The following is a 22190-nucleotide window of genomic DNA, read 5'->3' as shown; positions in this document are numbered from 1 at the left end:
CTTGGAGGTTTTCAAAACCTGTAGACAAAGCTTTGGCTGGGATCATCTAGTTGGAGATGGTCCCTGCTTTGAGCAGGGGGTTGGACTAGTTGACCTCCTGAGGTCCCTTCCAACCCTCATTTTCTATGATTCTGTGATCTCCCAGTGCCATCCCATCATGGAGCTGGTGCTAGGAGATAAGGATCTCCCAGTGCCAGCCCTGGGATTGCAGTGCTTGGGCTGGGAGATCAGGGTGTCTGAGCATGGGCCCTGTGGTCATGGAGCTGGCTTTGGGAGCTCCTTGCTGGCAGAGGCTGAAGAGCCTGTTCCCCAAGGTCTGGGGCTTGGAAAAAGCTTCAGGGGTCAGGTAGGTCCCAGCCCCCTGCCCTAATCTGCCAGTGGGGTGGAGCAGGGGGCTGGGACCTGCCCCTCCTGCAGCTCTTTCCAAGTCTCGCCCCTGACAGGAGCCATGGCCAGGAGTTCCCTGTTCCTACCCTGCCCCCCCATACGCAGGCAGCCCCTGGGGACAGGGTATAGTGTCCCTGACAGCTGTCTCCTGGCCTGGTGCTCCCTGGGCCGGCACCTATGGGAAGCCTAGAGCTCCCCTGGTAGCAGCAGGGCCTAGGAAGCGGAAGCAGTTTGCTGCCATGAATAGCAAATCTGTTCCCACTCACCGGCATGTGTAGACGCCTGCCCGGGAGCACTTACTCGCAAGAGTAACTCATGAGTAAACTGATCCCAGATCAAATGCCTGTGTTGACTGAACAGAGGACACTTACTCAAATGGTTGTAAACTGGTAGAAAACGTCCTTTGAGTCAGACTCTACCTGTTAAAATCTCTTCCGTTCCCTATCCTTGCCCTACAGTACTGGTGAAACAGAGCTGTTAAATCATGTTTGTCAGCGTGAGCGTTGTTTGGTCGCTGGATCAGGAGCGAACCGTAACCGGCACCAAAGGGCTGGGCCGGCGGCTCGAACAAGCCGCTGCCTCGAAGCAGGCCCTTAGGCTGATTTCTGATGCCTGCCCGCGGGACCTGACGCGGCACGCTCGTCAGCGACAACGAGGAGACGGACTCCTGCCGGCGGCCCGCCCTCGACGGCGCGTCCGAGCGTCGGTCCCGGCCGCCACCGCTCGGGGCACGCGGCCCTGCCGGGACTAACGCGCCTGCGCGCCGTGCCATCAGCGCTGCACACCACGGGAGGCATTTTCAGGGGGTCCTGAAGCTGTAACTTTGCCCCCGGCCCTTTCTTTTCCCGCTTCTTTTCCTGTCTGCGTCCTCCAGCAATTCAAGTTGGTGCCAAGGCCGGTCTGCGCGGCGGGCGAGGGGAGCCGCTGGTTTTCCAAGTTTTCCCTCCCCTCCTCCCCGGCAGGGGCGGAGCGGACTCTGCGCATGCGCCGGACGCCTGCTCGGGACCCGCGCAGGGCTCGCGGGGAGGTCCCGCTGCGCATGCGCCACTCCGGGCCCGGGAGCAGGGCTGGTTGGGCTGGGTTGGACTGAGGGGCGGGGCGGGGCAGGGTGTCCGCCACTGCGCAGGCGCTGGGGGGGCTCGGTACGTGGGCGGCAGGCGGGCGCGCGTCGCCGGGGAGGCGCGGCGCGGCGGGGATGGCGGAGGTGGGCGCGTGTGGCCGGCTGCTGTCATGGCCCCGCGTCCTCCTGTTCGGGGACTCCATCACCGAGGTATCCAGCCGCCGTCTCGGCGTGGGCTCCCCCCGGGAGCGGCGCCCTCTCGTCCCCGCTTCCCAGGGCAGGCCTGGCTCCGCACGAGCCCTTCCCGGGCTTTGCCGCGAGGCCGGCTGCCAAGGACGGAGCGCGCCGCGCTCAGCGCGGGCAGGACCCGGAGCAGCACGTGCAGGGGGTGGCGGGTGCTGGGAGGCGGGCTCTGCGGCCTCCGAGGTTTTGGACACCGGCTGGACTCGAGACACCCCCCGAGGTCGCTTCCAGCCCCAGCTGGCCGTGACTACGGGAGAGGGTCCCCCAGGGATGAGGCGGCCGTGGCTTCCCTGCGTGGATCCCCGGGTGTGGAGTTGTAGAGAGGTCTGGCTGGAAGGGACCGCTGGCGTCCCAAAAGCGAGATGGAAGAATATACGAAAGAGTTGTGAACAAACTTCAAAAATGGGTTGTCCTTTAAAGGAGAAAAATGTGGAAAACCATGGCTTTTCCCTTGCAGGCTGGCAGAGCTCCAGGAGGCAAGGGGCTGCTTGGGCTCCCTGCAGCCCCACACACCCACCCCCTGCCGTGCACACGGAGCGGGGGGGCAGTGGGTTGGAAGTGAGGGGCTGGGTTGGGACTGGCACTCGATGTTTACAGATGTGTCCTGGTACAAACAAGGTTGAGAACCTCTGTAATTCTGAGGTTCAGTGATTCTGAGCCTTTTTTGTACCAGGACCCATTTGTAAACATCAGTGGCCAGTCCCATCTCAGTGCCCCTCACTCTCAACCCACTGCCCCCAGGTCCCAGCCCCACAGTGTGTGGGGCAGCAGGGAGGGGGCAAGCAGCCCCTTGCAGGCTGGAGCTCTGCCAGCCCGCGAGGGAAAAGCTGCAGTTTCCCATGTTTTTCTCCTTTAAAGCAATCCATTTTTAAAGTTTGCTCATGACCCTTTCATTTATGCTTGCAACCCACTTTTGGGGTGTGACCCATGGGTTGAGAAACACTGCTGTAATCCACATCTGATCCAAACCTCTGCCTGCAGCAGGATCATCCTTATCCAAACCATCCCCTACCAGCATAATCTAAACTCTACACCAGACTACCATCCACCCTGATGCAACACAGACCTAGCGCCCTAACCTGCTACAGGTAAAGCAGGGGAAGCACACCAGGCAGTGTCCTACCTCTGTTAAATGTTATCAGTATCTGCTCAAGAGGTCCCTGGTGGAGGTTTCCAGAAGATGTGGCCTTTGACTGCCTTGTCCTTGGTGCCGTTAGTTCTAGCGCAGCCTTCAAAAATACCATCTTCCGCCCAGCCGTGTTGTGAGCCCTGCTTCATGGAGCCCAGGTCCCTATGTTGGTGAGGTGGCAGGAGATATAGGGCTGCTTTCTGCCCTGATGCAGGATGATGCTGGTGTGTCCAAAACTAGATTTAGTACCTAATCCTCTGTCAGCCTTTTGGGAGCTTTGTAACAGGATGGACTTTGTGAGAGCTCCTTTCTCGAGGAGTTCCAAAAACTCATCTCTCATCTGGAAGAACTCAGTTGTGACCAGAGAGAAATCTGTGTATTCGAGTCCTGATGCCCTGTGTTGTCAGGTTGGCCAAAACATTTAAAATAAGATATTGATAGAATTTTACCACCTAATCCAAACAGATATCTTCTGTTTTTTAAAGTTCAGCTTGTTTGTTATTTTTTAAATGTAAGCATTTCCCTGCAGTGTTTGAAACTGGGACACAGTGGCATTGTGCTAGGATGCAAGAATCAGAAAAGAAAGACTTTAAATGGAAATGGAAGTGAACGCTCCAGTGGCACAGTCTGAAATGAATGACCAAACGTAGACAGCATAAATACTGAAAAGTAACTACAATTCTTTTGGTTTTGATAATCTAAGAAGTTATTAATAAGATGGGCAGAGGCTAGGTAGCCGTAGCTTTTAAAATTGAATTAATGGTTCTCTCCCCTATACAACTTGTCTTGCATAACTTTTGAGAGCTACTTATTGACTGGTCTGAAGTGAAAGCACAGGGACCACATTTAGAAATTATCAAATGATACTTTGCATCACCCCATCATTACTAGGTACTTGATTCGTGTAATCATTTAGGGCTCAATACTACACAGTTCTTGGGTAGACTGAGATCAGTTATTGCTTTGACCCTGGGAGGACCACAGGGTCCTTCTCGCAATGTGCACTCCTCATACCAGCAGTGTTCAACCCCTGGTCCACGGGTTCAATCTAACCACCGGCATTGTCTCATCCAGCATGTGGGGCTCCTCACAGGTCTGAAAATTTGGTGGCAGGGGAATGGTGGTAACTCTCCTGGCTGCCAAATATCCAGACCTGTGGGGAGCCCCGGCCCTGCCTACTAGATTGGGTGGCCCAGGGCTAGTCAGGCCCTGATCCTGTGATGCAGGGCTAGGTGGGAGTATCATGGATGGATGAGCTAAGATTGGGTGTGACTGGTCAGAGGCAGCACAGGGTCCAATTCTAGTGTGTGGGGCTTGATCTAGCTCGCAAACTGTCCCAAGGCCTCTCACCTGGCCCACAGGGCCAAAAGCTTGAACACCACCATCCTATGCTGTTTTGTAATATGGTAGCAAAAAGTATGTGCTGAGAGTGGAAAAATAAGTCTATTTGACCATTATGAGGCTAGGATAAGGTCAACGGTAAACTAAGGAAATGCTAGTGGCTTCCTCTTGAAAATGTGCTGGGGCACAAAGGAAAGGAAAAAAAGTCCATTAAGTGAGGGTGGAGAAAATAAAACATAGAGCAAAGAGGTGAGGTGCCATGCTGAACAGGAACCATTATTTGTTTTAGTTAGGATCTAATTGTGTCCACTTCATTCAGGCTGCCTTTCAGGAAAACGGATGGGGAGCATCGCTTGCTCAGAAACTAGTCAGGTGAGACTTATCACGTTTTGTGTTGTTATATGTAACTTATGGGATGAAAGAGCCCAACAGTTTCCTGCAGTAGAACATTCTCATTTTGAAAAAATGAGAACTTATTTATATTTGGATTTATAAAATAGTATGGAAGGTCTCAATATTTTGCCTCTATGTGTTTGTCTAAAATCCTTGTTGAAATATATTGGAGAGCTCGGGTGAAAAATAGAAGAGAATTAAAAGAACAATGCCCTGACCCTGCAGTCAAGGCTCTGTGTATAGATCCTTATGCTCATGTGAATCCAATTTCAGAATTCAAACTTTTGTGTGTAAACTTTAATGCAGTACATATAGTTTATACATATACTATATAAATAGGAAATGATCATTTTGCAGTTGTACAGCATTTGTGAAATTTTGTTGATTTTTATAAGAATAGAGAGCAGATATCTTGCCAAAACGTTTTAAAATGTCTAAATTGTGCTTTTTACTGGGGGGATTATTTTTTCTTGATACATGTGTTTATTTCAGAAAATGTGATGTTTTAAATCGTGGGCTGTCAGGCTACAATACCAGATGGGCTAAACTAGTTCTTCCAAGATTGATCAGCAAAAGTTCTAATGCTGAAAACACAGTTGCAGTTACCATCTTCTTTGGAGCTAATGACAGCGCTTTAAAAGGTAGGGCCCTTTTCTTTTCTTTTTTTTCTGAGTTATCAGACATAGTGGGCTTTGTCTACACGATAAGCTAACTGTGCAGTAGCACGTCATAGCACCAACAGTGCTAATATGCTGTTGTGCAGTGTTATTAGGCTACTGCACAGTAGCGTCACTTAAAAGGTATTCGCTGGCACTACTATGCATAACTCCAGGTAGTGTGCATAACTCCAGTGTAACTCCAGTTACTGTGCATATTATTTATTATAAATGCGCCGTAACCAACGCACAGTAGTGACTCGTGTAGACGTGCCCAGTAGAACACACACAGATCTTCTCCTGGTCCTAAGCATCATTGTGTTCTTACATTTTTTTTTAATGAGTTTACACTATTGTATTTTTAAGTATTGAAAGCATACTTATACCATTGCCTTTTGTTCCTCTCCTTGTACCCAAAGCATTCAGACATTTCGAAAGACACAAATGGCAATATTTAAGTGATAGATTTCCACTGACTCAGCATCTAACTGCTATCTCTGTGTTTGAAAATTGTCTTTGGCTGATGGAAATGAGTTTGAAGGTTAGTGAAGACAGTTTGGTGGCCTTTATGTGCACTTAAAGATGTGTGTACTGACAAGTATAATCATTCTAATGGTCTTTGTAAAGGCAGTACATGAAGGGCCAACGCTCTGGAGAGTTTTTTTCAACAGTGAAACAATGCTGGAAAATTATGAGAGATGCAGACAGAATCCATCATTTCCCCCTTGTCGTACCCTGGGTATCGCACCCCCTTAATTTGGTGCATCTAGATACATTAAATCTGCTGTTCCATAACAACGTCTTTAGGGAGCGACTGACATCAGGTCTAAACTGTGGCAGTGACCGTGTTGTGCACTGCTTAAAGGTTTATTTTAAATGTTTCTCATTGGTAATCTCTTGCAGTTGAGGGTCATTGTCTTTCATGATTGTGTTATCTGTGGATCTGAAGATGGCTAATGAGGCCTATCCAGGATCAACAAACTCTGTTGCAACTCCGTCAACTCTGGAGGGTGGGTGGCTTGGGTTTTTGGTTCAACCATGACATGCTGTTTCTGCTTCTCCCGCTTTTCCGTCAGGTGTTGTTGTCGTAAGGTTTCAAAATACAGCAGACTCCTTGCAGCAGACTTCCTTCATTTGGGGTGGTCCTGGGTGATAATCTCCCACGAGTTGATGTCAGTGGTGCATTTTTTTCAAGTTGGCCTTGAGGATGTCCTTAAAGTGCTTTTCTAGTCATGTTTTGAAGCATCTTTTTCTACTTTTATTACTGAAAATCACCCTGACTCTTTTTTCTGGCTATGTTTTTTTCTGCTAAGTCCTTGTAATGATTTGATTTTCTGTTACTAGAAAGCTTGTGTTTGAGCGTTAGCCAGCCTTGTCTGGCACTGTTGTTAATTGGGAAGGAAATTACTTTTAGTTTTTAGCATTTTCAGCCCCAGACGTTCATAAATCATGAGCCTGGTCCTTCAAGCTCCTGAGATTCTCATGATTTTTGAAATAGTAAATGCTGGGTTGTCATTTATGTATCTTTTGGCTTTTGAGCCTTTTGGTTGCATGTACTTCATAATTCTAAGCTTTTTTCTGCAGCCACAGAGGAGTTTGATTTAAAAGCTGAGATGATTATGCAGTATAATGCCAATACCTGGTGTTCTACAGGCATGTTATATGAGCAAGTAACTGAGATAAATAAGAGTAGGGATTTACAGGACATCAACTCTTTCATGGTATGTGCCCATGTATGTATTTTTTCCCTGTTGTAAATACCTAACTTACTAAGGTATGAGTACATGCATGGGGAGTAGAAATCCCCACCCTCCATTACCTCGTGGTAACTTGTCCATATGCCAGTGCCCTAAAAAAATATAAAAAGTCACAAGACTGGAAAAACAACAGAAGAGTTGGCAATAAGTTATTTTCCATCTTATTCCTTTAAGCTGCAACAAGTGCAAGTATTGAGCAAATGGCTGATATATTTTGGATTTTGCTTTACATTGTTTTTCCTATCACAATTTATATTTCACAGTTTATATAGAACTATGTATTGAATATAGGTAAAATGCTCCTATCCATATACTGTGTAAATAAGACCTTTAGCTGCAAATGAGAAGATAAATTTTCCCTCTCAACAGATATGAATCCCAAGCAACATGTTCCCCTGGAAGAGTATGCTGAGAACTTAAAGAGCCTGGTACAATATCTGAAGTCTGTAGACATTACTGAAGACAGAATTATTTTGATAACACCCCCTCCTCTTTATGAACCAGCTTGGGAAAAGGAGTGTATTGCCAAAGGTAAAAGGAATTCTCAGGTTCGGGCATTAAAAGGAAAAAGTGTGTGAGAAACAGTCCAAGTTGCTGACCACAGGCAGATGCGTGATTTGCTTTGTACCTCTGCCAGATACGTCTGGTACGTCAGGTACGTCTGTTCTCTGAGCCAGTAGAAAATGACTACTGATGGTAGTGCAGTATGTCACAGAATTGTCTGTTACAATGTAGTCATCAGGGTAAGCAGGAATATCCCGCCCTACATTTTATGTTTGAAAAATAATACCATCAGAGGGTAAAATTCTGACAATGCCAAGAAAGTGACATCTGAGAAAAAGCAAAAAAGCATAAATCCTTGTGACTTTTCATCATGATCTTTAAACTAACTGTTACAGTGGAGACATGACAGCACTGCTGGTGTCTTGTTGGGGAGTCTTTCCAAGAGCTGATTCTCAGCAGCGTCACTAGCCGCAGCTCCATTGACTCCAACTGTGACAGTTTACACCATCTAAAGGTCTGCCCTCCTTGTGCTCACATTTGTTTGGACAGCCTGTGCAGTGCCACGGTATTTGCACTTTGAAAAGACTTGCTGAGTTTGCCTTAGATAACTAAATAATACCTCAGCATTTACAGTGTTCCCTCGATTTCAGTGAATACCCAGGGGGATATTGCATGTGCTGAGGTAATGCTATTTAATTAGCTAAGACAAAATTAGAAAGTTTTGAAGAGAACCATGTATATAAATTGCAAGCTGATGGATTCTTTTTATTCTCTAAGGACAATAGTTCCATAGAATAATTCCCTCCCCACTGTGCCCTGACACAGTAATGTATGACTCCTCAATTTATAACTCTTTGTATAAAGCTTTCTATCATTGTACGCAGATTCCTAGCTTTTCAGCAGGCAGTTGTGCAGATAAGATTTAGATAAATGCATCTGTGGTAGTCATAGACCATACATTAGCGGTCTGTTCTGCCTTGCATTTGGTGTGTGCAAAAATAGAACAGATGAAGATAGCTCAGTAAATGAGAAATATAACACCCTGTACTGTACAAAAGATATTGACTCGTTGGGGTTAGGAAGATGCTTCCACCAGAGGCATGTTATTGAATAACTGTTGATGTGCGATTTTATAGCTCACTGAAATAACTAGTACATTGACTGCTAGGGACAAGGGCAAAGGTACTGGACTTCATGGTCTTTTAGTCTGGTCTGGTTCAGTAGGGCAATTCCTATACTTCTGTTGCAGATGAGAGAGTGTCCTAGGTTTAAATATCGCCTTTGAACAGATAAAAAGTTAATACTTTGCAGAGTTTTCATTCCATTATTATAGCAACACTTTGCCCATCTGCATTTTTTAAAAAGTAGGTTATGTTTGACCCATTTTTCCTGGTCACTGCTTTGCTGACATGTGGGTGTGCAGCTTTTGTCTTGCTTTTAAATACAGGGTCTTCATAAATTCCTTGTGCACTTTTAAACTTTAATAACTTAGGTTGCAGGTATGATAGAAACAATCAGTAAACAGGATTTAAAAGCAAATTTATTAAAGTTTTAGGGTTTAGCAGACAAAAAGAAAAGGACCAAAGGCAGAGCTCTAAGACCGTCATCCCATCCCACAGAAAAATTGGAAGAACATGCTGAAGAAGCAATTAGAGAGGCAGAAAAGAAACCAGAAGGTGGAATCACAGAAAGCAAAGCACAGAGGATTCTGTTGAAGGAGGCTGATCAAGAAGAATGAAGTTGAAGTACTAGCTCTGAGCTTTGTTGTGGAAGCAGTCAGAATCTCTGGCAGGAGTAGTTTTCATGGAGTGTGTACGGGGTGGGAGTGGGTCTCCAGACAGTGTTTGAGCATGATGGGATGGAAAAGGGTGGTGGCTGAAGGCAAGAGGAGTCAAGCATGTAAGTGTTGTGTTGCTTTTTAAAGATGGGAGAGGCTAAAGTATATATTTTGATGGGAAAGAGCCAGAGATTTAAAGAGTAACAGAGTGGGTGAGAGGGAGATCAGGGGATGGGATCCAATGGGGACATTAGGGCAAATGGAAGAGAAACTTCTGCCCCTGGAACAAGTGAGAAGGAGGGGAAGGGAAGACAAGCCAAGGTTAGGGTTGCTGAGGTTGTATTTTGTCATTATTATTTTAGATGGACTCAACCATATCCTGTGTAAAGAGAGAAGTAGAAGAAGATCTGAGGAGTGAGTCAAAGGTAGAGAAAGACAGCTGGGGTTAATGGGTATGGTATTCAGTTAATTTAGAAAAATAGTTATTTTTCTAGGAAGTTGGCAGACCTGAAAGAGAAGAAAATGGCTGTATAGTGGAGGCCGTAGTCACATTTATTCTGGAGGAGTTCTGTAGCAGGAGTGAATGTTATAGAGAGTAGCATAGACTTTGTAATGGCAGAGAGGAACCAGAGAGTTAAGGCTGATGCTTTTGTCTGCCCTTACTGGGGGAGAGGGCTAAGAGCAAACAAGAAATTATCAACACTAATGAACTCTAGAAGCCCTGGAAAAGCTAAATGACAGAGCCTGAAGAGACCAAGTGATGGTTAGAGAAGAGGATTTCAGCAAGAGATCTGCCTTTGATGCCTACCAAGTCAAGTGCATGACTGTTTTGGCCTATTGGAAAGCTGAACCAAGGTAGCAGGTTGAACAGTGTGGATACAGGTAGCTTAGGGTTTGGATGGGTCATCACCAATTAGAAAGTCACTGAGGTTGAAGAGTGGAATATTGTGAAGGGAGGAAAGCTCATGAGGAAGAGTGGGGTGGACAACAATGGCAGGATGGGGATGGAGAGAGAGAGTGTATCATTTGAAAAAGAGAGAGTTGGAAGGGTTTAGTGCAGGGGCAGGCAAAATGCACCCTGGGGGCCAGATGCGGCCTGCCAGGCCATTCTATCCAGCCCATGGAGCCCCTAAAAAATTTAGAAAATTAATATTAATCTGCCCTGGGCTGCCTGTCACACGGCCCTTGATGGCTTGCCAAAATGCAGTAAGTGGCCCTCTGCCAAAAATAATTGCCCGCCCCAGTTTAGTGACTTGATACGTACAAGCTCCTTTTTAAAAAGTTTTTCACTTTAATACTTTGCATATTGAGCATCAGAGTTTCTGTAAAACTGAGGATTCTGAGAGAGAGTAGTTGATCTCTGATCATTTAATCATAAATACAGTCTTATTTCAGGATCTCAAAAGTATTTTACGAAGGGAATATTAAGGTTAAAAAAAGAGATCAGAATGACCTGTCTGGTGTTACTGGGAAATAAGTAAGAGACTTGTGAACCTGTTCTCTTAATTCTGTCCTGCACTCTAGTGGCATAAGTGCACATGCAGTTTTATGCAAATCAGGTAAATTTGATGCACTTCAGAGCTGTACAAAAGTCTGCCATTGCCTCTTGATTTCACCAACTGCACCTGCTAAATCAAAGCACGTTGAAATGAAACATGAGGCTGACATGAGGACTTCAGAGATTAAAATGTATTTAGCTTTGTGTTAGTTTGTGAGGTTGCTTCTTATGCTTTAAAGTCAGTAAAAAAACCCATGCAAGATAAATAGTGTAACTGTCTGATTGTTTTCAGTAATATTTTCTTGATTTCTAACAGGTGACAAATTAAACCGTCTCAATTCCACCACTGGGGAATATGCCAAGACATGTGTTCAAGTAGCTAAGGAGTGTGGGACTGATGTAATTGATCTGTGGACACTTATGCAAAGCAATAAGGTAAGGTACAGAAAAAGATGTTGTAAAAATGTTGTCTGGCTTGTGCAAAGCAGTGTGTAGCACAGTGCTTGGGGAGGCAGTTGAGCCACTTCTGCAGAGATGAAGCAAGGAACCATTATAGATTACACTTTTATGGGAAAAAATTTGAAATCAGAAAACTTCATACTGGGCTAGGAGCAAACAAGGGTGATGTGTCTAAATACACCCCGAATATTCAGCCTGGTTAGCAGACAATACACGGCTGCACTAAAGGTAAATGATTTACTGCATGTAAAGTACTTCTGTGAAGTAGATTACCAGGCAGCAGTTGCACCCCTTACTGTGCTTGTACGAGTAGTTCCATGATTGGCCCTTTGCAGTGCAGCTGGATGAACACCACCAGCATATTGAGGCCACTCTCCATAAGTGCAGACCCCCCTAAGCAACTCTTAATCTAAACACTTATGACCAAATCTGCAAAAGAGCTGGGGGGGTTTCTGTGGCTTGAAAATGTGATCCCTTACTCTGCTCAGATTTGGAAGCCAGTTTGAACCTTTGTGAAAAATCTTAAGCAAAGGTAGACAATACTACTACTGGCTAGGACCTCTTCTTGAACCAGTGCTATAGATCTTTGATACTTTTCTTATGTTTTGCCTCTGACTTGGAAAAATGTACTGTAGGTTTTGTCCTTTGGGATCCTGGAATAATTTTAGAAGCAGAATAGATCAACCTGTATTTACTGGCCCATTTATTTGAAGTACCATGAAATTAGCTGTTAGGGCCTTCTATTTAAATTAGAAAAACATTAACAGGGGTGTAGGTTATAGCCGTGTTGGTTTAAGGACATAGGCAGACAAGGTTCCTTGGGTGAATCTGATATCTTTTATTAGACCAACCCAAATAGTTGGAGAATAGTTATTAAGCAAGCTTTTGGGTTCAAAAACCCTTTGTCAGGCTAAGGAAGCTTCAGCAGTTGGTGTGTGCTCTTCCTGGATGAAAGTAATGTAAATGTTTTTAATCCCCTTTACAGGATTTCTCTTCCTATTTATCTGATGGGCTTCATTTATCAGCAGAGGGAAATAATTTTTTAGCAACCCAGCTTTGGTCCTGGATAGAAAATAAAATATCTGCACTGCCTTTGCTGTTTCCTTACTGGCGTGATGTAGATCACCTGAATCCTGAAGGTAGCCTACTAGGAACTCCTGCTCATTGAATTACCTATTTCTTAAACAGATGGATTTTTGTCCATCAGGCTTATTTTCTGTGGTTTATAGTTAGGAGAATAGTTTTAATGTTTTCTGATTTCTAGAGATTGTTTATGAAAAAATAAAGTTACTTTTAGACCTTCCAATGCATCTGTTTGAGATTATGTTCAGTAGCTGACAAATCAATAAATTATCTAAATTTAAATCAAGTGTCAAACACTTCTGAAACTTTTGCTGGACAGCAGATTTTAAATCTAAATTTCACACCCTTCCCACTGTAGCAATGGAACTTCACTATTCCTGCAAATGAAACTTTCACTAATGTAGAATGCAAGATATGCATCAAGAACCTTACTTGCCTTTGAATTCTTTGCCTCTTGCAACTTAAGAGTTTTTAACAGAAGAGAATCTAAACTAGAAATCATATGCACTTATTGAGGGCATCTTCCTAGAGCAGTGATCTCTAACCTTTTTATGGTGAAGATCACTTTTTGTAAGTAAAGGGCACCCCAGGATCTACTGTGCCCACCTCTCTGGCCAAGGTGTCTGGGCTCTGACCCAACTTGCCCAGCCCAGATGGCAGGACACATGGCTCATGTACGATTGAGATCAACTGGTTGGTGACCGCTGTCCTTGAGGTTTTAAAACAAACAGTTCCTTTCCTATAGCCAGGCAACAGTTGAACTCTGAAGATGCAAAGTCAAGCACTTAACATAAAGAGATTTGAGGAGGGGGAGACTCAACAACTTGGTAGCCTTACAAAGAAGGCAGATGTCATTACTTTCCATGTCTTACATGTCCCTGTTATGTTTTCTCCTCTCTCTCTCTTGAGAGAAATGACTGAGTGCATGTTTTCTTAAATCTATGAGGAAAGAATTATTGGGTTTTTTTTAATTTACTGTATAAAAAGACCATGATCCACTATGTACACCAGGCCTAGGACAAAATAATAAAATCCTTTAATTATTTATAGAATCATAGAAAATTAGGGCTGGAAGAGACCTCAGGAAGTCATAGCAAGGAAGACTTCAGAATAGTTTCTTAGTATTTAATTAACTATAGTTATATACTAGAGTGGCTACATCCAGTTTTAAGAACAGGTTAGGCCTCAATATATTTGATCCTGCTGCCAAGGCAGGAATGAATTAGTTGACTGCTTGAGTGGTCTTCAAGAAATATCCTGGTTGTATACTGAAGGATTACAGCACAGTGTAATATCTTAAGTTAGAGACATGGTCTTTTGCTACGTAAAAGTGTTTCTGAGTAAGTATCATGTACAAGTTTCATTGAAAGAGTCATTCTATTAAAAAAGTTTTTATTTTTACATTGTACTGGGAGTTGAATCAACTCCTCACACAAAGTTTACCACTGCTTATCAAATCCAAAAACCAGTGTAACTAAAAATAACATGGCTGGTTAAAGACAGGAATACCATAAGGCACAAGTTCAAGTATTAGTGTAACAAGAATCTTAGAAACACATTTCTTTTGTCACAGGTTTCATTAACTGCCATCAAATTTAAAAAAAAAATACAAAAGTTTTCCATCACAAAGGTTTCTTGGTTGATGAATGCTTTGCTTTCTAGTGGACATTGATTTATATAAAACAGCCATAGGACATGATTATGGGCTAAAACATGCAGAACTAAGATCTTTCTGTTCTGTCAAAGCAGTAACAGCTGCCCTATGACTCCACTATGGCAGTCCATGTGTTAAGGCAGACTTAAATAACTCCTATACCATTCCTGACACACAGATTACAATATCTGTATCTATTCCTTTTGAAATAAGCTTTGCCAACTTAAAAGGGAAACCATTAAAGTCATACATAATATATGCTGTAATACCTGTATGGAAACCTTGAACTTAAAAGAATCCCTTACAAAATGTTTCTCTAAAATTGGCAAGCCTTGATTTTTCAGTGTTTACATTGGAGCTGAAATCAATATAATTTTCTGAATAACCAGAATTGATGCACCAAGTATACTATTTTTTTCAATTAAGTATTATATGGATCCTTTTAAGAACTAGCTTTTCTTTTAAGTTCCATGGCAACAGACTTATATATAGAAATTTGAATCAAAATGATTTCACGCTGAACCTTGGTTAAAACCTGGGCCTAAGCTTTCTCTACTTATCCTAGATAAGAGTATGCCTTGTTTACCATTGCAGATAAGAATCGTAATTCAGACTGAGAAGACTTGCAAGTAAATGTTTTTTATGCAATGGAAGTAATGAAATGTAAACAAGTTGCGACTGAAAACAGCTTTCAGACAATGGGGATATTTTCAGTGAATTATACAAGATTTTCATTGCTGTGCAATTTCTGTTGGTTTTTAAATGGAAGCCATGCAGTGAAAACCTTGTGCAACTCGGTGTGCATCTGTCGTATTTGTCATACTCCAGTAAAATGCATTTTAAGAAACAAAAATTTCATTGCACTCATCCTTTGTTCTCAAAACAAAAAGATACTTTATACTGCTTCGAGTTGAGCTTACAGGTACTTAAACTGCTAACTGCTCTAGGCTCTGGAGGAAAAAAAAAAAGACTTTTTTGTTCTGTTTTCTTAAAAAGAAAAAAACCCAATGCTTTTGTGTCTCAGTGCTGTTCAACTACAAAAAGTTAAATTATAAAAATGCTAATATACACAATCTAATATCCAGCAGGATATTCCATTTTACACCACAGGTTGAAGGAAATGTTAAAGATTGAGAGGAGAAGAAAAAAGCCAAATTCAAAAACAAACTAGTTTTAGTCTGAATTTTGTTTCCAAAAGACAGAACGTTCTAGAAACTTAAATTAAGGAAGGTCATACACATGACCAGCATCTGCAGTAGGTCGCTTCCTTATTTCTTCTATTCCCTCACAAAAATATATACATAGATCTGTATTTATAGAAATGAAATGGTTTTAGATCAAACAGATGAATTTATTTTGCACACAGGAGTCTCAGGTTTGGAAGGCAGCAAGACACTAGCATTCTGTTTCTTTGCTGTCCACTCGATTTTGACGTTGCAGTTTAAAAGATGAAGCTTTCTCACTCCTGGTGACAGGATGGTCTGTAAGGTCCTCGAAAGATTTGGCAGCTGAGCTGCTATTTGGGAAAGGGTCCTTTTCAAACCCGTCTTCATCAATGTGAGAGTCAGTACTTGGGTCTTCCTGAATAGTATCCATTCTTTGGTGGTCCTGTTTTGGTGCTGCGGCGACTGGAGGCATCACCATGACTGGCTGCAGTGGCTGATGCCGACTTGTGGACTGTGCAGCAGGCTTGATAATTCGCACTGAGGCAGAGTCCATGCTGCTGAGCATTTCAACGTTCTGCAAGATATAAGCAGCTGAGTCAGGTGGGAATGACAGGATAGCTTGTTTGCATTCCCTCACAGGGCAGAAGACAGGAGCATGTGGGAGAAAGAAGCAAAGTTTCAACAACTCAGGAAATAAAGTAACCTGTTGGTTTAGGGCAGCCTACTAGAAGGAACAAAAGCTTTAAAGAGGTGTCCCAATGTTACTGTTTCAAACCACGGTCCAGAGTTGGCCTCGTTTAGTTCAGCTGCTTGCGCTTTTGCCATATAAATTTTCTTGTACCAATTTAAATGATCAGCTAAGCTAAGGCTGTTCAGCATTTTCACCTGTGCTGCTGCAGGTCTTGTGTGCAGTAGTCCACTGTCACCCTAGGAAGCAATGGAGGAAGTGGGGGGCCCTGCATGTCCAACACAGCTGGCTACTCAACCTTTTTCTTTTGGACCCAACCAAGACAAAAAGAGTTTAATTTACATTTTGCTTAAGTCTGGGCTAGGAGGAGAGTGGCCTGCTGCAACTTAATCCAGATTGGACTGAGATGCTGCTAGGGGAGAAAAGTAAAGCGATGGCAGAAAGCATCGAGCTCCTTTATACAAGATTCAGCCTACCCTTCTGTTTTTGAAGTTTGCACCCTGAGGAGTTCTGTGTTCTAATATGTTCAAACAGCAACACTAGCCACATTTGTTGGTCAAACTGCTGTGATAACCTAGTCCAATCTTGTGTGGAAGTCAGGGGTGCCATGCCCTGTGTTAACTTCAACTGCAAGTAGCACAGGAGTTGAATTGGAGCATACTGCAGAGGAGCAGGGGGGAATCATTTCTGCTGCAATGGAGAACTTATGGTAGGACTGTGCAGAGTAAGTTGCTCCAACAATTAAGAGGAGGTGGGCAAACAGGCCAGGAGAAATGAAGCAGCTTGCCCCAAACTGCACTGCAGATCAGTGGTACAGCCAGAGTTAGGACACAGGCCCCTCAGTCTCTCACACTAGTACCACATGCACTGGCCCTGAATGCCATGAACATGGTCTCTTTCTGCCTAAGCAGAAAGTTGTGCCTTTGCTATGGTTGAGTCAATGTCTGCCACATGGAGAAGACTTCAGTTGTGCATACAGGACCTCAAGTTTCAACTGGTGCAAGAGGTGATACTTGTTTCAGTTGCACTTCCTGGAAAGGCACATAACACCTCTGCTCTGACATTGTACCAGCTTCCAAGCATTTCCAGAAGGACACTAAACAATCTGGACCCTGCTCTCCGAGGCCTGTCCCTATGTCCATTAAATGCTTTGGCAGTAAAGACCAGCCAAGAGCACTTTGGTTTGTACAGGAGGGAAGTAGAGGCAGGGCAATCTGCAGCAGTTCTGGTCTCTGCAATGCACTTTCCTCTCTGGCTGTACAGGAAACCTGATGTGCTGGCTTTCAACTCTCTGCCAGGCCTTTTCATGCTACTCTGGCCTTTTTGGATGGTAATAGCAAAGATGACAGGTTTTTTTGGCAAGGGCAACAGATTGGGGAACATTTTGAATCCTTGGATGCTAATCTTATGGTAATGGGGCACTTTTTTTATTTTTAAATAAGATTAGGCATCCAAAACACTAACATACAAATGAAAGGGTGCCAGTTTATTACCTGACCAGCAGAACTGGTAGGAAGCGTCATTGCCTGAAAACTGACAGATCCAACAGCATGGTAGAATTTCTGGTGACCCACTAGAAGTAGCTCAAGAACTTCAGTATGTACTTAATTAAAAACATCCAGCCCCTAAAAGCTATTTTGATTGGAGGGGGTAGGAGACCCATTTAGTAAGTGACATTCTGGTGAAGTCCAAAGTCATTTGATTAACACTTCCACTTCTAAAATCCCTCAGGCAAGCACAGCCAATAAAGGGTCAAATGGTCAGTGGGCAAGATATTGAGTTCCAGCCTGGATGCAGCATTCAAACACAGACACTTGCCACAGGACCTGCACTTCCTACACTGAATGCTGTGGGTAGCATGAGAGTGAGAGTCATGCCCTCTGATGGGAAGGGGAAGCAGAAGCCATGGAATTTCATTTATTAAAAAAGCCAACATTCATACTGGAACATACACCTCCCAACTTGTTCCATTTCTGTGCCCAGGATGCCAAGGGCTGGCTTAGAGAACAGTTCATTTCAACCCACCCCAATGAGGTGTATTTTCAGATCTAGCTTTTTGCAAACATTGTTGAACAGAGTGCCACTTGCAATCGGGAAACTTACACTGGGGCAAAAGAGAGATTTTGTGTTCTCCTCATACTGTTTATCCAATTTCTTGTCCTACAAAGACAAAATAAAAGCAGAGAGTTAATTCTGCATCACTAGTTCAGCTTAGTTTCCCCATCCTGTTCCTTCCACATTCAACCACACTCCCAGGAGATCACCTCCCCAGTCTCAATCCATAGCTACAGTTGCCCCAGCACAGAAGTAACAGAGCAGTAGACTCCTTTTCAAATGTGTAGCAACTCCCACAAAAGCACATGCCCAGAGAACCTCTTGTGCAGAAAGCCAGCTCCAAAATATTCCTAACTGTAACAATTCAAACGATAAAACGAGCTGCCTGTGGAAGTCACAGAACCTTTTACCAGAGCGAGGTTCCTCAACTTTTTTCTTATTGCGTATCCCCTTCCAGATTTACCAGCTGCCTGCAAACCCTTACCAGCACACATCTTATACTTTAACCACTTAAATGTCAATTATTAGTATAATGAAAGCTAAATCTGCTATTACACAATTTTTTCCACGTGTCCCCCAGAGATGTCTTGCATACCAGTTTGGGAACCCTGCACTGGAAAACAAGGCCAGTAAGAATCTGGGACAGTTTAGGAACAGTGAACTGTATCTGTGTAGTGCAGTGGTTCTCAACCTTTCTAGACTCAAGGCAGCCCTTGGAAAATGCCAGCCTTTTCACTCATTTTTGGCTACAGAAAAATAGATCAATTCTTTGTTGCAAAGAACCCAGAAAGACTACAGCAGAGAAGAATGTTTTTAAACACGATGGATTCCTATTTGAAATCTCTGAGGTCATCTTGCGAAGCATGTTTGCACAACTGACAAAGCTAACATACACTACACAGCACTCTGAAAAGATCATGACACTCCAGAGTCCTAAACACCCTGGCTGGGAATCACTAGTATAAGAGAGTGGACTACACACTCTTGAATTCTCTGCAAGTATCCCTCAAGGGACACAAATCCATGCCTCTGTTGTGTTTCAACAACTGACTTATGGGTCTTCCAAGTGGTAACTTAAAGCCTATGAATATATCTTCACAGACTTAAACTGTAGAGAATTTCACAGCAACATTTAGTATACCAGAACATTTGGTGGATTTTCCTTCAAAACTTAATTTGAATGCCTATCAAGATTTAAAAATTCCCTGATGAGTGGACCAAACTCCATACTCCAAGTCTGGATGATATGATATACATGTTTTGTCATCTAGGGACAAGCTAGATGGTTCTGACAAACAAACTGTTTTGGTGCCTGAAGTGAGCCTTTACCTTGTCTGATCTGATTCTATAATCTCAGGTTATAATCTAAGGCTTCAGGTTAAATGAACTTCAATTTTTCTAGCAAGAATGGAGCTTGTACCCCAAGCACATCCCCAGTTTGATCACCATCTCTTACGAAGGCCTAGGTAGCTCTGTCAGCCAAAATATTTTCCAAAAAATTAACCCTAAATTAACATTTTTCCTATGCAAGTTGCAGAAGTCAGTCAGCATCCTGGTAATATTAGGATTCACTGCAAAGAGTAGTCAGCAGGACTTTTACTCATCTTGGGACTGATGGTAGGTTCAAAAATGTTAAGATTGAATTTATTTTTGCCAGTACCTGCTAAACTTCTGCTAATACATACTAGAAAAAGTTTCTTTTCTGAGACACTCTATCCAGTCTCCTTAACTTGGGTTCACTTACCACACAATGGACAAGAATACTGAGAGGAATCCAAAACAGCAGGGAGAACACAAGAACAGAGCCTACTATGTTGTCTGCTAGGAACTTCCCTGTAAAAAAAATAAAATGAGTGACCTCCCAGACATAATATACGGACCTGTTTCATGAATTTGAGAGGCAATCCAACTCTGAAGTCTTTACTTGTGAATAATCCCGCTGAAGCAGTGAGGTTGCTCCGGTGGGTAAACACTGCAAGACTGGGGCCATATATATCTCTCCAGGATCCGCAGTGGTTATAATTCTAAGCCACAAAACCATTTTTCTGCCTCCTGAATCCCTTAATCTCTGATGTCCCACCATTTCTGCTAGTGGCTATGAAGTGGGTAAATTCAGTTCTAAAGGGCATATAATTCACTCTGAGCCTTGTCAACCATTCATTCACAAAAACTGATCACATGGAGCAAACAAATGTGCATTTCTACTCTACTACGATATTTACTTTGCAATTCAAGGACAACACAGTACATCTATCTTAAGTTACTACAAACCTTTACAATTACTTGGAAAACTGCCATTTTAAAGAGTCTTAAGACTTTAATTTGGAAGACTGAATACCACATGCAATTACCCTGTAAACACCTGGCATTTACCATAATCTTACAGTGTTACCCTATGATTACAGAATCGTGTAGTTAACGCCTTTCAATACAGTTACACAGCAGTGTACACTGTTACATGCTTGGATGGCACTATGAGGCAAATAAGGCTAAGAACCACTGAGCATGCACACGTACAGTTCCACAGCTTGCAGTGGATGATGGCTTCAGCTATTTTGAATGAAGATTTCATTGCCTACCCTGTCCATATTGAAATCCCTTAGAAAGACCCATGTTAACCATGATGCCTATGGCAAGTCATTGGCTTCTTTGGCTTGTCTCATACATCTTTGGAATAAAAGTTCTTTGAAGCAAACATCATCCTTCCTGTGGGCTTGGCAAATGCCTCATGTATAGAAAAAAATATTAGGAATTACAAAAAACCTGGAACCTTAAAGATTTGGAAGATGGCATCAGTTCTAACAATGCACATTAGAAAGGAAGTCTGTTGTGGCTCTACCCTCCTAGAAGTTGTCACCCTTGGGCTGGTAAGCCATCATGTGCAGTTTGAAAAAAGAGAAAAAGAAAAGTAAAAACAACAACAACGAGAAAGCAAGGAAAAAAATCCCCTACCAATTTCCCCTTCCCTCAAGGTCCTTGGCACTGAATTCCTTTGGAATTTATGCACTTTCAGAATTTGAGATTTTCTTAGCTTACCAAAGGTATTGATGCTGAGCTGATCGATGAAATCCCAAAATCGTTCAATCACATCTTGCACTCTCTTCTCACATTTACCCTGCAAACAAACATTTATTTGGAAAAAACAGAACCTCAATCTTACATTACTTAAGTTATAACCATCCTGCTCACAGGGACTCAAAAGAATGTGCTCAGCTCACTTTCTGGCTGCCAGTGGCTTTGGTCCAGTTCTGACTAACGACATGCACAACCCCATGGAAAGTCCACGGTTTGAATGTAATTATAACCAAAAGCAAGAGTTTAATTGACAAGAGCAGAAAGCCTACAGCAAAAAATTACAAGAACACTAGACAGCCCAAGACAAGCCTGAGGACCCTGAGCTAAATTGGGACTCATGCGCTCTGGGAAAATGTTAGTGTTTCACTGATCTATATGAATTAAAAAGGCCGTGGGCCCAGCCCATTAAAAATTAGTGTTTCACTGAATTCCATGGTAAGTGTTGCCATTCCCCTTCTTGCCAGCACCTTATGACCACTCATCCACTATTTCCTCTTCCAAAACAATAATTCCATGCATGGAGATTTACATATACCAGCTACTGTTTACAGGCACAGAGATTAGGTCTTAGGCCAGCCCAGTGAACAAACCAGCAAGGGGAAACCAGATTTGAAAGCATAAGTCTTCCACATTTTTCTGTAAAATACCCAAGTACACAAGCAGCAAGCATGCAGGGAGTCTGGCCCAGGGCACTCACGTTCATGTCGCAAAACCCCACCGTGCATGGCTTCCCTTTGCGCAAATACAGGAACTTCTGGCTTGCGTCCACGTACGGCATGCACCTGCCCTGCTTGTCCCGACAGCATACCTTGCAGGAGTCGTCAGTTTCTGAAATGAAACAGCAAACAACAGTTTTTTTGCCGGACTGCAGCTGTGGTTACACCTCATTCAAAACCAAATGCTGCTGATCATCAGAGGCCTCATTTCTCATTCCCTGACTGACTCTGCCCTGCCCAACTGATGGTGCATTCCTAGAGCGAATGGAGCATTGTACAGTGTCTAACCATGCAGAGCTCAAGAAGCTTAGACTACGTAGACCTGAAGTTACTCCACTGGGAGTTCTACGTGGCAGGGTAAGCAAACCAAGGGAACTCAAGCTCCGAGCTGTTCCAGTTTCAAAGACGACATCAGAATGCTGCAGTAAAACCTAGGGGCAGGTGATGAGCAGTAAAGCATGTGATGTATTATTCAGGCCTTCCACAAATTGTGTTTATTGCCCCTTATTGTCCTGTCAAGGGCCTGAGGAGCCACCACCTGAACAAGTA

At 43.4% G+C, this 22190-nt stretch overlaps 2 protein-coding genes across 3 annotated transcripts in view; one reads left to right on the top strand and one right to left on the bottom strand.

Annotated features, from left to right (window-relative positions):
* Positions 1-1548: 1548 nt before the first annotated feature.
* On the top strand, positions 1549-12510 carry IAH1 (isoamyl acetate hydrolyzing esterase 1 (putative)). Of its 2 annotated transcripts, none has more exons than XM_006259400.4 (6): positions 1549-1657; positions 4480-4532; positions 5046-5194; positions 7336-7497; positions 11062-11180; positions 12190-12510. In XM_006259400.4, exons 1-6 carry the CDS (start codon positions 1583-1585, stop codon positions 12370-12372), a joined length of 741 nt encoding a protein of 246 aa, XP_006259462.1. In that variant the 5' UTR covers positions 1549-1582; the 3' UTR covers positions 12373-12510. The 2 variants fall into 2 exon arrangements, with proteins under 2 accessions (XP_006259462.1, XP_019348245.1); XM_019492700.2 differs by having other exon boundaries at positions 1553-1657; positions 4450-4532.
* A 1152-nt stretch (positions 12511-13662) lies between these two features.
* ADAM17 (ADAM metallopeptidase domain 17) overlaps positions 13663-22190 on the bottom strand; it is a 43336-nt gene continuing 34808 nt past the window's right edge. The window contains exons 15-19 of the mRNA XM_014597290.3: positions 21623-21753; positions 20887-20965; positions 19595-19683; positions 17899-17955; positions 13663-15681 (exon numbers count right to left, since the gene is read on the bottom strand). Of these exons, the coding sequence (XP_014452776.1) occupies positions 15337-15681; positions 17899-17955; positions 19595-19683; positions 20887-20965; positions 21623-21753 (701 nt within the window). The 3' untranslated portion in view covers positions 13663-15336. The remainder of the gene's footprint in view (positions 15682-17898; positions 17956-19594; positions 19684-20886; positions 20966-21622; positions 21754-22190) is intronic.

Source organism: Alligator mississippiensis, chromosome 1 (assembly GCF_030867095.1).
Source record: "Alligator mississippiensis isolate rAllMis1 chromosome 1, rAllMis1, whole genome shotgun sequence".
Lineage (NCBI taxonomy): Eukaryota > Metazoa > Chordata > Crocodylia > Alligatoridae > Alligator > Alligator mississippiensis.
The sequence above is the reverse complement of the archived record's forward strand: the minus strand, read 5'-3'. Positions and strand labels throughout refer to the sequence as shown.